Consider the following 15,694-nt stretch of genomic DNA (forward strand, 5'->3'; position numbering starts at 1 on the left):
CTTGGGAACAGAGCCAGGGGATGAGATTGATCCCTGATTCAAATTCTGGTCTGCACTGAGAAATCAGCCCACCTGATTCAGGCAAAGAATGCCTGCTTGTAGCTATGGTGTGACAAGTAATGGTCCAATGAGGAAAATTCAGGCCACAAGACTCCATCCATCTTAACACAAGTGCTATATCACAGCACTGCGGGGCCACGTACCTGTGCCTCTCAAGTTAAAATAAGGCCATGCGTGCGTGCGTGCAGGTTAAGTCGCTCCAGTCGTGTTCGACTGTGTGACCCTATGGACTGTAGCCAGCCAGCCTCCTCTGTCTATGGGGATTCTTCAGGCAAGAATACTGAAGTGGGTTGCCATGCCCTCCTCCAGGGGATCTTCCCAACCGAGGGATTTAACCCACGTCTCTTACATCTCCTATATTGGCAGGCAGGTTCTTAACCACTAGTACCACCTAGGAAGCCCAAACTAATGCCATACGTTCTCCAAAGTCAACAGCAAATGATTTCTCACTTCAGCAGCACATTAGAATTCTAGAACTAAAATCTAGCAAGATTTCACTAGTCAGTGAGACCACTGTGGGCAGCATACACCTCACTCTGCACTCCAGTATTTTGGAAAGGCAGCTCAGCAGTAAAGAATCTGCCTGCCAATAAAGTCAAGTAAAGATTCAGTCTCCAGTGCAGGAGACTCAGGTTTGATCCCTGGGTCGGGAAGATCCCCCAGAGAAGGGAATGGCAACCCATTCTAGTATTCTCGTCTGGGAAATCCCACGGACAGTGGAGGCTGGCTGGCTACAGTCCATGGGGTCGCACAAGAATCAGACATGACTTTGCGAATAAACAACAAATACGCACTTTAGAGCTCTATCCATTATTCACATCTTTTCGCAACGATCTTTAGTTTCAACCATACACAAGAAAGCTTGAGCTGGATTAGACAGTTTAAGTTTCCCCATAGGAATTTCATTTTCTCCAAAAGGAGGGATAATGAGGGTGGCTGTTTTTCTCTACATTTGCCTTTGCTTGGCCCTTTCTGTTTCTTTCAATCACTTGTTCCATCACTTGCTGAGTGCATGCACAATATGCCACGGGTGATACAAAAAAAAAAAAAAGTGAACTGACATAAACATCATGGCCGTTCTTGCTCCAGGTGTTACCTAAAGACTAACAGGAGGGAGGCCACGTGGAGAAGGCAGGATTCAACAGAGCCTTAAAAGTGCAAGATGCTGAGAAGACGAGATCATGCGAGCCTCAGGAAGTTGAGATCATGGAAAGAGATGTCTCAACCCACTGAAGCAGAGGGTATGTGAGGAAACATAAAAATCTGAGTAAAAACAAGGGAAGTTTATTCCTTAGTGATGATCCCAATGGCCAAGGCTCACACTGAAAACTCTTGTCAATGACTGCGCCCCATGGGCTTATCCCAGGTGGGGTCAGCTCAGCCTGGGTTCTTCCGGTCCACCTCATACATGTGATGTCTTCCTACCTGTGAGGGTGACCGAGGTCGGACTGGTGCAGGAGATGCAGGTGCCAACGTGTGATTGGGACTTGCGGTCGGGCTTGGGATGGGTGAAGCCTCCTCAGGTGGCGAAGGCGTCTTTGCAATACGGAGAGGACCCGAGTCGCTGAATGAACACAGAGGGTAAGCAAGGCGCTCTCTACAGAGTGGTCCTTATTTCTCAGGGGCCTTCCTTCTCACAGAACTCTCAGGCATGACAGGCACTATTGGTTATCTATTCCCTCTTCCTGTTCATCCTGGTTATTAGTAACGGTGATGCAATAACTGGTGCCATTCATTGTCCCTGTCTGCAAGATCCCATTCCTATGTTACCTCCACCGATCACAAGACCCAGTGCATTATTGTCTCCACTTTACACTTAAGTAAAGTGGGGCACAGAGAGGATAAAAAATCCCTAATGTCACTGGAAAATTTCGTGGATCCAAATTCAGGCCTTACTAATTTGAACTCCTATTCTTTCCACTGAGCCAAATAGCTCTGCAAGAATCTTCCAAACATAAGCTGAATTAATTGAACTAATTTCACTTTTGATTTATAAGAGAAACTTGCTATGGCATAATCTATAGCAAAACCTACCCTGCCCCACCAAGTGATAAATTGGCTATTAAAAGGCATCCCCAGGACAATGTTCATTAAGATTTGGTAGGCGTGCTTTCTGATAATATTTAGAAATTAATTCATTGTCTCGCTTTCTACACCTTACAGCACAATAACTCAATTCAGACATGTGCAAACGAATTATGTGACGGATGAGAGTGTGTAATGTTTACTGACAACCCATCATGCTCCTGGCCCCAGGCCAGATGCTCGTGATCAGCCCAAATGCAATGGTTAATCCACCACTGGGGACACATCCTACTCTCTAAGAATTTCTAAACTCTACAGATTGAAGGAACAAGTCTGTACCCCCAAATAAATGAGCACGTACACAGCAGGAGGGTCTACAGATTCAACAGGCCAAGGGAATGGGTCCCGTGGACAGGACACGGACACACACATGATTGGAACCTTGCCAATCATGGTCTCCCCTGGGAAGCACGGCCACCAATCTATGCCTAATGGAGGCCCCTCTGAGCTCACTCACCACCTCGTTCTGCAGAGGAATGTTGAAAAAAATGAAGAACATTTGTTAAGCAGTTGTGGCCCCATTTTCTCTTCATTGTATCTGATTCAGCAGCAACGAAATTTCCAGATACCTTTTTCCCCCCTCAAAACCTTAAACTTTTTATTTTGTATTGGGGTATAGCAGATAATGGGCTTCCCTTGTGGCTCAGTTGGTAAAAAATCTGCCTGCAATGCGGGAGACCTGGGTTCGTTCCCTGGTTTGGGAAGATCCCCTGGAGAAGGGAAAGGTTCCCACTCCAGTATTCTGGCCTGGAGAATTCCATGGACTGAATAGTTCATGGAGTCACAAAGAGTCAGACACAACTGAGCGACTTTCACTTTCACAGCAGATAACGCTGTGGTAGTTTCAGGTGAACTGCGATGCAGCTCAGCCTTACATATACATGCATCCATTGTCCCTTCATCTCTGTATAAGGGAGCCACCTTTCCCCATGTACTTCCTTCCTAAATCACCCAAATGTCATTGTGATATTCTTATTACATTTCGTTCAGTTTGGACACAATAGTTCTGTCCCTTTCCTGTCTTCTTTTAGGCCATGTTCTAAGACAATATACTTAATGCTCACTTAGTATAGCAGCCAGGGTAGGGACTACATGTATATCTAGACCAAATAGCATCAAATGAGAAAATTACCTGTCTCCAGGAGGTTCCAAACACTAATACATGGAGGTGGCAGTGCCTGTGTAAGAGCACTGTGTTTTTATAAATGCATGGGTATGCGGGTATCCATCGATGGATCGAAAATCATAGACTGTCAGGACTGTGTTATTTCCTTACAAGTTGTTTAGTTCAATAGCATATTTTTATTTCCATTGATTTTTTAAATGAGCCCTTTATCCAGAAAGGTTATTGAACTTCCTCCAGGAAGGCAGAGCAAATTAACTGCAGTCAGAAAACTGAAATTTGAGTCCTCTGAATTCCAACCCAAGCCTCACTAGCCTGAGTACATAACGCCTGAGAAGGATGGATAAAAGGGATTCCCAAATCATAAGAGTAAGATGCTGTGAATCCAAACCCTGGCACTGTAGACTATTCATCTACAGATCACTGAGCCTTTGGTAAATCTGACAGGCACACTCAAAATAAAAACAAACCAATGTTCAACAAAACCCAAACAATGAAGTGTTTGCGAGGTCAAGTTAGGAGGGAAGATGATGGTGAGGTCTCACTTACTTCCTTTTGCCTCTCCCAAAAAGGATTCATTAAAGGTATCAACACCAACATATTGGGTTGGCCAAAAAGTTCGTAATATATGATGTTATAGAAAAATCCATAATATGGTAATAGAAAAACCTGAACGAGCTTTTTGGCCAACCCAATAAATAACAAGACTAACTGTTGTAGGTTTAGGGAATTCTCTTCCTCTCCAAATAAAGTAACAAGTGCACAACTAGAATTTGTATGCAAGAAGTTGACATTATAGCTGGAAAGCAAAAAGAGGTAGATAGCACTCTGTAGTGACAAAAGTCCATGAGGATATATCTGAAGGCTAAGAGTCAATGTAAAAGCACAGAACTAAGTTCTGGTATCAGCCTCTGGATGGAAAAATTCCTTGATTTTAGATCTTTGTAGGATGAGTAAAAGATGCTGGTATAGGCTGTAGAAATTGCAACAATTTTGGCCTTAAAGGTATACACAGATGAACTTGGCTTTCATGAACATGGCCTACCTGGGAGCTCCTTGAATGGTGAAGGCCTTGTCAGCATGCTGGTCGCCCAGTTTTGTCATCACTTCATACAGTTTGTGGCAAAGCTAGGAAGACAGATGTCACTTGTCTGTTAATTTTAAGTCATTCTGCTACAAATTCAGGCTACTGCCCCCAGGAAGGAATTGTTTATTGAAACATCAAGAAACTTATGATAGCATGGATGGTCTCAGAATAATTTAATGTCTGAATTGGGTCCAATTTAAATGCATGTCAAAACTGTAAGGCCACAAACACAAATTAACATATATGTAAACCAGAATATAGAGGAGAAAACACACACTTATTATTTACATTCATTCTATTAGAGATAAAGTGATACAACCACCCTGTTGAACTAAGAAAATATTACTCAATGACACAAATGCTGACTATCTATTTGGAGACCAATTTTTCCTCAGCCTAAAGACTTGAAAATCCAACTTTAAAAACTGCCTGAAAAAATAAAAAAGATTGTATGATTGTAACAAGTAGGTAGGGGTTCATGAAAGTACAAATTGAACCAGATTTATAGAAACATGTGGTCACTACAAAACAATGTAGAAATATCACTGAGAGTCAAAACACACTATTAAAAGAAACATGAAAGAGAGTAAATTCTTTGCCTAATGTGTGCCATTGCATTTGCTTCCAGAATAAATGTTCATTTACTTTATATTCCATATGGAAAAATAATCATCATTACTCACCACTGCGATTTCCTTATGAAACTTGGCTTCTAGGCTGGAGACATTTTTGAAAGTATTGACATAAAATCCAACTCGTCTACCATGTGGAAATACAAAGAGGAAAGAAGAGAAAGCCCAATCAGCAAAACTGTGTTTTTAATGGCTATTACATATATTAAAAAACAGATTTTCTTTACATAATTTTGAGTAACACTAGATTAAATAAAAATACTTAACCCAAAGTAGGTCCAACCTTTCCTGATCCGTTAATGAATGGATACCATCTTTTGGTATAGAACACAGTCTTTCCTGATATCTGGTTAATACCCAAAGAAACATTTCTCACACTTTTATGTGCATCAAGATCACTTACAGATTTATTTCCAATCTAATAGGTCTGAGGGGTGTGTGTGTGTGTGTGTGTGTGTGTGTGTGTGTGTGTGTTGCTCAGTTGTGTTCGACTCTGTGTGACCCCATGCACTGTAGCCGCCAGGCTCCTCTGTCATTGGAATTCTTCAGGCAAGAATACTGGAGTGGGTTGTCATTCCCTTTTCCAGGGGATCTTCCCAACCCAGCGATCAAACCCAGGTCTCCTGCACTGCAGGCAAACTCTACCATCTGAGTCACTAGGGAACCTCAGGTCTGTGATGAACTTCTAACAAGTTCTATGTGATACTGATGCTGCTGGTTCAGAACCAGTGATTCTAGAATCACTGCCCCAAGAATTTGTGTTTTAGATATGTACTTTGTAAAGGTTTTGAGATAGAGAAGTTTATAATGAACATATGCTTCATTCATACTGCTGAGAGAAAGAAGCAGATTTCAAAACAGCATGTGAATGTTCACATTAATACAAACGGCCACACAAGACTAAATACCAAAACTCAGCAGCTTTGGACAGAAACAGCTGAAGGAACTAAGAGAAGAGGGTAGGATGGGCCAGCTGCAAACATCTGCTTGAGAGGACAAACAGGCTGCCATGAAGAAGGATCAGATTTAAATAGAAGGTGGGTGCAGATGGGGAAGGGGGAGGTAGCTAAAGTTGTGATTAGTCATTCAGTCATGTCTGACTCTTTGCAACCGTGTGGACTACAGCCCACCAGGATCCTCTATCCATGGGATTTTTTAGGGCAAATACTGGAGCAGGTTGCCATTTCCTCTTCCAGGGGATCTTCCCGACTCAGGGACTGATCCTGCATCTCCTGTGTTTCCTGTATTGCAAGCAGATTCTTTACCTGCTGAGCCATGGTGGACGCCCAGCTGAAACTGATTGGTGGTTATTGTTTTATTTGCATCGATTTTTCACTATACTAAACAAAACCCTAATGAAGATCTATGAAATTAACTCTGTGTCCAGCTTACTGTTTCCTCAGAATAAGCTTCTTGACTGTAAACGCTGGGTGAAAGGTACAGAGAAAAGCAGCTTTGACGGGCGCTGCTGACCCACTTCCCTATGCAGGCACCTTCTAGGCCCTTGACACAAAACTTTTGTAAATATGCTGGGAAAGAGCTGGCATCTCACCTGCTTTTAAATTATCGTCCATTAATGAAAGCTGAGTTAATCCTCTTTTGTTCCTTTATCTATTGCCCATTTGAATTTGCTTGTTTATTTCTTAGAGCTTGTTTTATTCTTATTATTCATACAGAATTTTCTATTAAAAGCACTGAACCTTGAATACATTTAGCAAAAACAAGAATCCCCATTCTTCTATCTTTAAATTGCTTCCTGATACACAGCTTGTTTATTCCAATGATTATTTAGGAAAATAATTGACACAGTACTTGTAAGAAACACCTTATTTAGAATGACTAGACAAACATCTATGATTTTCTAAGATTTTATTTCCTTTGAGAACTCAGAAATCAAATCAACAAGGATGTATTTAATTTTTAAAAAAACATGTTCAGTAGTTTTGATGCCACTTATCATATACTGATTCTTATTTATGAAATCAGAGATTCTATCAAAGCAGGAACTGCCTTTGGCTAGTTCACAAGAACAGACTCAGCACCTAATAGCAGTTGGCACAGAACAGGAGATGCAGTAAATATTCCATGAATGAATGAGCGAACGGATAAGCAGATTAACAAACTAGTGAATGAACAAATTTGGCGCTCATTCTACTGGAAGAACACATTCTGACTATAACCTCGACTTACAAAAAACTGGTGTTGTCAGCAGTAAAATATACACCCACAAAGAGTACCAGGCTCTGAATTGTGATATTATCTGCTGTCAGGTACTCTGATAATATCAGCTATAAAATGAGGATTCATTTCACAAGCTCTTCATCAACAAGGGACTCTGAGACATTACCATTTCCCCAAAGTACTTGTCTGAGGCATCCTCAGGGCCCTTCTGGTTAGCTGTTAAGACCAACTTAATTTCTTCATTAAGAGGTTTCTTTGTTCTTGGAAACCATGGAAAGGCTTAACAGCTGAGCCTACTGCAGTCCCAGAATGCAGGCCAGGACACTCTCCCCTAGCCCCAGTGAGCTGGTCACTGCTTCCCCCTAAGCCTCCTTCAATGGAAGAAGCATGTTCTGTCTATGAGTCTGTTTTACACATATGTTCATTTTTGCCATATTTTAGATTCTACATTTAAGTGATATCATATGGTATTTGTCTTTCTCACTTACTTCACTTAGTATGATAATCTCTAGGTATACCTATGTTGCTGCAATTTTGCATTATTTTGTTCTTTTATGGCTGAGTAGTATTCCATTGTATACATATACCATATCTTTACCCATTCCTCTGTTGATGGACATTCAGGTTGTTTCCATGTCTTAGCTATTGTGAATAGTGCAGCTATGAACATAGGGGTGCATGTATCTTTTTGAATTATAGTTCTGTCCAGGTATATTCCCAGGAGTGGGACTGCTGGATCATATAGTAAGTCTATTTTTAACTTTTTGAGGGATCTCCATACTGTTTTCCATAGCGGCTGCATCAATTTACAATCTCACCAATAGTGTAGGAGGATTCCCTGACCTCCACATCCTAACCAAGATTTGGAATTGTACTTAAAGCAGTGTTGCATGACAAGCACAATCCTGTTTATTCAGGGTGGTAGCATGGGTGTGCTGATGAAAACTGAGACATAAGGCCCCACTTCACCCAACAACTTCTTGGTTCTACCACTAAATGGGAAAACTGAAGTTAGTGGAATGAGAAATGCAGAGTACCCATAAAAAAGAATATTTCATTTATAAAATAAGAATGAAGCTCAGATTAACAGGTGAGAGCTGACAGTAGAGGTTTCACACAAAAGACAGAGACTAGATGACCCCTTGAAATAAAATGTTCTTCCAAGGGTTAAAAATTTATCCTTTAAATTTCAAGGTTAAGGATAGTTCTCCTAATGCCTCTAAATGAGATTTGTATCTCTACTTGAAATAAAAGGCTAAAACAGTGTTGTCCAATGTGGTAGCTAACCAAATTGGGTTATTTAAATTTAAACGAATTAAAACAAAATAACATATATTTAAAATTCAGTTCCCAGGTCATACTAAACATATTCCAAGTGTTCAAGGTGAACCACATGTGGTTAGAAGCTACCATATGGTAAATTACAGATTATTGAACACTTCTACTGGACAGTGAGTGCTAACTCATCACAGGAAATAAGACAAGTAATATTCACTATTCCTGAACTTATAACATATACAGAACCATCTTTACCTTGACCACAATGATGGTAACTCTTCTTGTAAGTCAACGTTAAACTCTTCAAATACTTTCTGTGCTTTCTGAAATTCCTCTTCTGCCTAGAAATAACACATAACATGTTTACACTGAAAACATCACAGGCATACCACACTTCTAGACACAACAACATTTAATATAAAATAGAAATAGCTTTATGGCATCCTGGAACATTTTGGAAAGGAGTGAAATCTGGTTAAAATCCACATGATCATTTTCAATAAAAGTGAAATGTTAAGTCTTATTGAAAAAGGAAAATGTGATGGATTACAATGGTTGCTCTTGCAGTCTCTGGCAGATTCATTCATTCTTCAAAATTGCGTGAAGTGCCTGTCACATACACCGTTACATCCTCTGCCAGGGATACTGGGTCAGGATGCTTCCCAAGAAATTCCCTGTCTAGTGGGAAGTCTAAGTAACTACACTACAAGAGAGGGCTTATAAGCTATTATGGAGCATGCCATTAAGAAAGATAGTGCAAGAATTAGAGAAGGCTCCATGGAAAAGGTGATATTTTAACTTGATACTGAATCTTGAAGAGTGAGCAACTGTTTGCTAATGAAGTGGTGGGGAATGGTGGACAACACATACAGGAGGAGTTGCCCGGGTTGGGATTCTCACTCACTAACCATGTGGACTTTCTTTACCACCTTTCTGCACCTAAAATCCATAAACGAACACAGCAATGTCCACCTCACAGGTGTTGTGAGTATTAAGGAAAGTGGATGTAAATAAAGTGTTGAACACAGTGCCTTGCTTCTCAGGGGCCTGATGTGAAACTCAGCTCTTACAGTGACTGCTTAGGAGCTGGTGTGTAGGTCAGAGAAGCTCCAGATTAGGATGTTTGTGTGGAGGAAGGAAAGCAGGGGAAAGAAGACTTGAAAGCTGACAAGATGGAGAGGTGAGCCAGAAACCAGCTGTGAAGGTTGCATAGGCCATGCTAAGGAATTTAGAACTTTTTGACTGGCAATGGGAGCCATTAAAGGACTTAAGCACTGGAGAAATTCTACCTGGGTACGTTCAGTAGAAAGGTGATCCAGGAAGCTGTGTGTGGGAAAATGGGGGAGACAAGACTGGAAGCCTAGAGAGAAGTTTGTATGTGTCTCCAATGAGCTGTCAGTGACTGACATATATGGAGAAATCTCTGGCAATGGGTTCTTTAAAAGAAAATGAACGTCAAGCAATTGTAGCACACATCTGTACTCTCAAGCACAAGTTACGTCTGAGAATTTCACACTGCATTTCCTAGTTGAATCTTCATTCTGTCGTCAAGTATGGACCACTGCAGGTTTCCCAGGTGACGCTAGTGGTCAAGAACCCATCTGCCAATGCAGGAGACATAGAGACGTGGGTATGATCCCCGGGTCGGGAAGATCCCTTGGAGGAGGACGTGGTAACCCACTCCAGCATTCTTGCCTGGAGAATCCCATGGACAGAGGAGCATGGCGGGCTACAGAGTCTCAAAAATTGTCTCAAAAAGTTGGACACGACTGAGCGACTTAGCATGCACACACATGCACACACATGACACACATAAAGAGTGTAAGGACACATTACTTTATATGATTAGGCAGTACTGCTAGGGGTAAACATTTATTATGATGAAAATGTGTGAGTCAGTGCCACCCAAGTGAATTCTACCAAGGACCTGAAAACCCTTAGTGTAACTTACAAAATTATAGACAGCATCCAGCAAGACCCATATTTCAATTTTTAAATTCCGTCCTGATTCCAATCTCCATGAGAAAAGAGAGATTTCATTTCAAAAGCAAAGTTGCTACAGGTCATAGAGTACAGAGACTGGTGACAACAGTGGAATTGGCCCCTACCTTAGAGATGCGACTCTCATCCTTCCTCTTGGAACTCTGCAAAGCTTCCAGATGATGGCGGGCACTGTCGTAGTCCACCAGCTTCCGGCTGCGCTTGGCGATACGATTCTGCCAACAGGGAAGCATAAGCGCTAAGAGAGAGACACGGTCACAGATTCTCTTCTTGACTGCCAAAACACTTTCCTTGTCCAGAGTAGCTGGAGATCGAAGTGAACCTGAATTTCTGTAGACAAATGACTGCTAGAAATCAAACTACTGTCTTCAATCCTTTGTGTGAATGTGTGTGTGTGTGTGTTGTGTGCACATTCAGTCATGTCCATTTATTTGTGACGTCATGGACTGTAGTCTGCCAGGCTCCTCTGTCCATGGAATTTTCCAGGCAAGAATACTGGAGTGGGTTGCCATTTCCTACTCCAGGGCATCTTCCTCAACCAGGGATAGAAACCGAGTCTCTTGCATCTTCTGCATTGGCAGGCAGATTCCTTATCACTAGAGATTTGTGTGACTACCATTAGGTAAATACCTCCCTTCTGATAATAATTAGGACAACCATTAAGATCTGAAAGCAGAATTTGCAGTCAAAGACCAGAGAAATTCCAGAATTGGTGGAGGAAAGCACATCAACCTATACTCTCTATTAGTCTTTATTCTAAACCTTTAAATGTTCCATTTTAAAGACAGTCAAAGACTGTATTAGGATCTGCTTTTATAATTCTAATAGCACTTACACTAACAGCAGTGACATAAATCCTAAGAAACCCTTTTTTCCTAGAAGTGTTTGACAACCCTTTTGTTTGTTAGAAATATCTGAGGAGCTTTAGGAATATATTGATTCCTAGAGACTTTCACTTCTAGTTAGGCTATAGAGAGCTGCAAAGAATGTTACTCCCACACTAACAAGAAAAAAATATCTGGATAGTCTATAAAAACATAAATTGTCTTGACTGTATCAGAGACATAAACTCACAAGCCAATAAAGCCATCTGAATCCCAAAGAGGGATGCGTCCCTGTAGGGAGAGATGAGACACAAAAACCATTTCACCTTTGTCAGGCAAAAGCTGTTGCCAACCCAATACAAGTGGACAAGTTCAGTTCAGTTCAGTTCAGTCACTCAGTCATGTCTAACTCTTTGCAACCCCATGGACTGCAGCATGACAGGCCTCCCTGTCCATCCTGGAGTTGACTCAAACTAATGTCCATTGAGTGTGTGATGCCATCCAACCAACTCATCCTCTGTCATCCCCTTCTCCTCCTGCCTGCAATCTTTCTCACCATCAGGGTCTTTTCAAATGAGTCAGTTCTTCGCATCGGGTGGCCAAAGTACTGGCATTTCAGCTTTAGCATCAGTCCTTCCGGTGAATATTCAGGACTGATTTCCTTTAGGAAGTGGACAAGAGATCAGCTAAAATTTTAACAAATTGTTAAAGATCCACTGGGGGCTAAGGTGTCAGTTTGGAATAATAGCTGGGTGTCCAAGACACAGGGGAGGGACTTCCCAGTGGCTAAGACTCCATGCTGCTAATGCAGGGGGCCCAGGTTCAATCTTTGGTCAGGGAACTAGACCCCACATGCTGCAATTAAGAATTTCACAGGCTGCAGTTAAGAGTTCAAATGCTGCAACCAAAGATTCTGTGTACTGCAACTAAGACCGGCACAGCCAAAAATAAAAAGACATGAGGGTAACTTGCAATTATGAGCAAGCTCTTTCCTAGGGCTTCCAATGGATTCTACCAGAGTTTGGGGAACAAGACACCCCCTTGCAGTGCAGGTGAGAATGAGGTGATCTCTGACTGCCAAGGGGTAGACACAAAGCCCTGCCTATTTCCTAGGTTATTTTTCTATTTACAAAGCAAAAGCTTTATGTCACTTGACGAGGAAACAACAGATCTTCATGTCCAGAGACACCAGGCAGAGATGCTCCATTCTGGGGAAGAAGCAGAAGCAAAACCAAACTAACCCTGGGAAGGGACAGGAATCCCCCAGGTCCATCAGTTCAGTTCAGTTCAATCACTCAGTTGTGTCCGACTCTTTGTGACCCCATGGACCGCAGCATGCCAGGCCTCCCTGTCCATCACCAACTCCCGGAGTCCACCCAAACCCATGTCCATCAAGTCGGTGATGCCATCCAACCACCTCATCCTCTGTCATCCCCTTTTCCTCCCACCCTCAATCTTTCCCATAATCGGGGTCTTTTGAAATGAGTCAGCTCTTCACATAAGGTGGCCAAAGTATTGGAGGTTCAGCTTCAACAGTAGTCCTTCCAATGAACACCCAGGACTGATCTCCTTTAGGATGGACTGATTGGATCTCCTTGCAGTCCAAGGGACTCTCAAAAGTCTTCTCTAACACCACAGTTCAGAAGCATCAATTCTTTGGCACTCAGCTTTCTTTATAGTCCAACTCTCACCTCCATACATGACCACTGGAAAAACCATAGCCTTGACTAGACGGACTTTTGTTGGCAAAGTAATGCCTCTGCTTTTGAATATGCTATCTAAGTTGGTCATAACTTTCCTTCCAAGGAGTAAACGTCTTTTAATTTCACAGCTGCAATCACCAACTTCAGTGTTTTTGGAGCCCCGAAAAATAAAGTCAGCCACTGTTTCCACTGTTTCCCCATCTATTTCCCATGAAGTGATGGGACCAGATGCCATGATCTTAGTTTTCTGAATGTTGAGCTTTAAGCCAACTTTTTCACTCTCCACTTTCACTTTCATCAAGGGGCTCTTTAGTTCTTCACTTTTTTCCATAAGGGTGATGTTATTTGCATATCTGAGGTTATTGATGTTTCTTCCGGCAATCTTGATTCCAGCTTGTGCTTCTTCCACCCCAGCGTTTCTCATGATGTACTCTGCATAGAAGTTAAATAAGCAGGGTGACAATATACAGCCTAGCCATACTCCTTTTCCTATTTGGAACCAGTCTGTTCTTCCATGTCCAGTTCTAACTGTTGCTTCCTGACCTGCATATAGGTTTCTCAAGAGGCAGGTCAGGTGGTCTGGTATTCCCATCTTTTTCAGAATTTTCCAGTTCACTGTGATACACATAGTCAAAGGCTTTGGCATAGTCAATAAAGCAGAAATAGATGTTTTTCTGGAACTCCTGCTTTTTTGATGATCCAGCAGATGTTTGCAATTTGATCTCTGGTTCCTCTGCCTTTTCTAAAACCAGCTTGAACATCTCGAAATTCACAGTTCACGTATTGCTGAAGCCTGGCTTGGAGAATTTTAAGCATTACTTTACTAGCGTGTGAGATGAGTGCAATTGTGCGGTAGTTTGAGCATTCTATGGCATTGCCTTTCTTTGGGATTGGAATGAAAATTGACCTTTTCCAGTCCTGTGGCCACTGCTGAGTTTTCCAAATTTGCTGGCATATTGAGTGCAGCACTTTTACAGCATTGTCTTTCAGGATTTGGAATAGCTCAACTGGAATTCCATCACCTCTACTAGCTTTGTTCGTAGTGATGCTTCCTAAGGCCCACTTGACTTCACATTCCAGGATGTCTGGCTCTAGGTGAGTGAGCACACCATCATTATTATCTGGATCATAAAGATCTTTTTATACATGTATATTCTTATGTATATTCTTGCCACCTCTTCTTGATATCTTCTGCTTCTGTTAGGTCCCTACCATTTCTGTCCTTTATTGAGCCCATCTTTGCATGAAATGTTCCCTCGGTATCTCTAATTTTCCTGAAGAGATCTCTTGTCTTTCCCATACTATTGATTCCCCGAGTCCATAGGATATATTAAAAAATAATTGCAATAAACAGAAGGGTGGGAGGAAAAAAACATCTCAACCCATAGGGGAGGAACATAAAACATTCTTTGGGGACTTCCCTGGTGGTTTATTGACTAAAACTTGGGATTCCCAATGCCGGGGACTTGCGTTCAATCCCTGGATCCCACATGCCACTACTAGGAGTTTGCATGCCACAACAAAGATTGAAGATTCCACGTGCCACAGCTGGGATCCTGCACAGCCAAATAAATAAAGAAAGAAATATTTTAAAAATAAAAACTTCTTGGACCTAAGATCTGACTTCTATAACAAGAAGAGGTTTGATCCCACCTGGGCAGGGGCAGCAAACTCCTGCTTAGACCAATCACAAATGTGAAACTGGCTCTGCCTAAGACAGACCAGAAAAGGATAACATAAGCAGCCCTGCCCCACTCCAAGTCCACCACTGAATAACAAGAAATTGCTGCTTACCACTGGAGGAAGGATAAATGTATGGGTAGAAAGCCCCTCCGCAATACAGGCACACAAGGACTCCTGAAATCTGATGGGGAACAGGAACACTAATAAAAACTCTCTGGCATGCAAGGACCCACCCAATGTGGGTCAAAGATGCAAAAACTGGACTTGACCTCAAGAGTCTGAAAATATTATAGATGTTAGTCTATACGCTCAAGGCATTAGCAGCTCTGTTCTGGAGGAATCTGAAAGCGATGGTGCACTGAAAGTAACAATAGCAACAATGAAACTCAAATCCAGCTCAAGCTGCAATTAGCTCTTACATTAACAGCTTGCCAACAAAGAATGCCCACTTCCAGGCATAAATATTATTTCAGTCTTCATTCTTCCATACATGGAGTCTGGCATTCAATCAAAGATTTTGAAACACATACATAAAAAAAAAAACAAAAACAAAAAAGGCCCATGAGAAAGCACAAAGCAATCAACAGAAACAAACCCAAACATGACCCAAACGTTGGAAGTATCAATCAGTAATTTTAAAATAACTATGACTAATATGTTAAAGTATCTAGCTGGAAAATTAGACAAAATACATAAACAGGTAATTTCAGCAGATACATGAAAACCGTCAAATGAAAATCAAATGGAAATGCTAAAGACAAAAAAAAATTTATATATCAGAGAGGATACATCTGTTCACTAGACATAAAAGAGTTGAGGAAATAAACTGTACAGTTGAAGCTAATTCAAGAGAAATTATTCTCTTTAAACCACAAGGAGAAAAAAAAACAAAACAGAATCAACCACAAAAGGCCTCTAATACAATATCAAATAGTCTAACATAGTGTAAATTGGACTTCTCAGAAAGAGATGAGAACAAGAGTCAGAAGAAACATTTGAAGAAATAATGGCTGACAACTTTATGAAATAAGGGAGCC

The 15,694-nt window shown here is 41.4% G+C and overlaps 1 protein-coding gene across 1 annotated transcript in view; it reads right to left on the minus strand.

Annotated features, from left to right (window-relative positions):
- The window catches only part of AMPH (amphiphysin), a 212,888-nt gene that overhangs the window by 63,566 nt on the left and 133,628 nt on the right, over positions 1 to 15,694 (minus strand). Inside the window, exons 6-10 of the mRNA XM_027539161.1 lie at positions 10,555 to 10,662; positions 8,702 to 8,787; positions 5,039 to 5,114; positions 4,314 to 4,396; positions 1,486 to 1,624 (exon numbers count right to left, since the gene is read on the minus strand). Of these exons, the coding sequence (XP_027394962.1) occupies positions 1,486 to 1,624; positions 4,314 to 4,396; positions 5,039 to 5,114; positions 8,702 to 8,787; positions 10,555 to 10,662 (492 nt within the window). The remainder of the gene's footprint in view (positions 1 to 1,485; positions 1,625 to 4,313; positions 4,397 to 5,038; positions 5,115 to 8,701; positions 8,788 to 10,554; positions 10,663 to 15,694) is intronic.

The sequence above is a fragment of the Bos indicus x Bos taurus genome, chromosome 4 (assembly GCF_003369695.1).
Source record: "Bos indicus x Bos taurus breed Angus x Brahman F1 hybrid chromosome 4, Bos_hybrid_MaternalHap_v2.0, whole genome shotgun sequence".
NCBI classification, from domain to species: domain Eukaryota; kingdom Metazoa; phylum Chordata; class Mammalia; order Artiodactyla; family Bovidae; genus Bos; species Bos indicus x Bos taurus.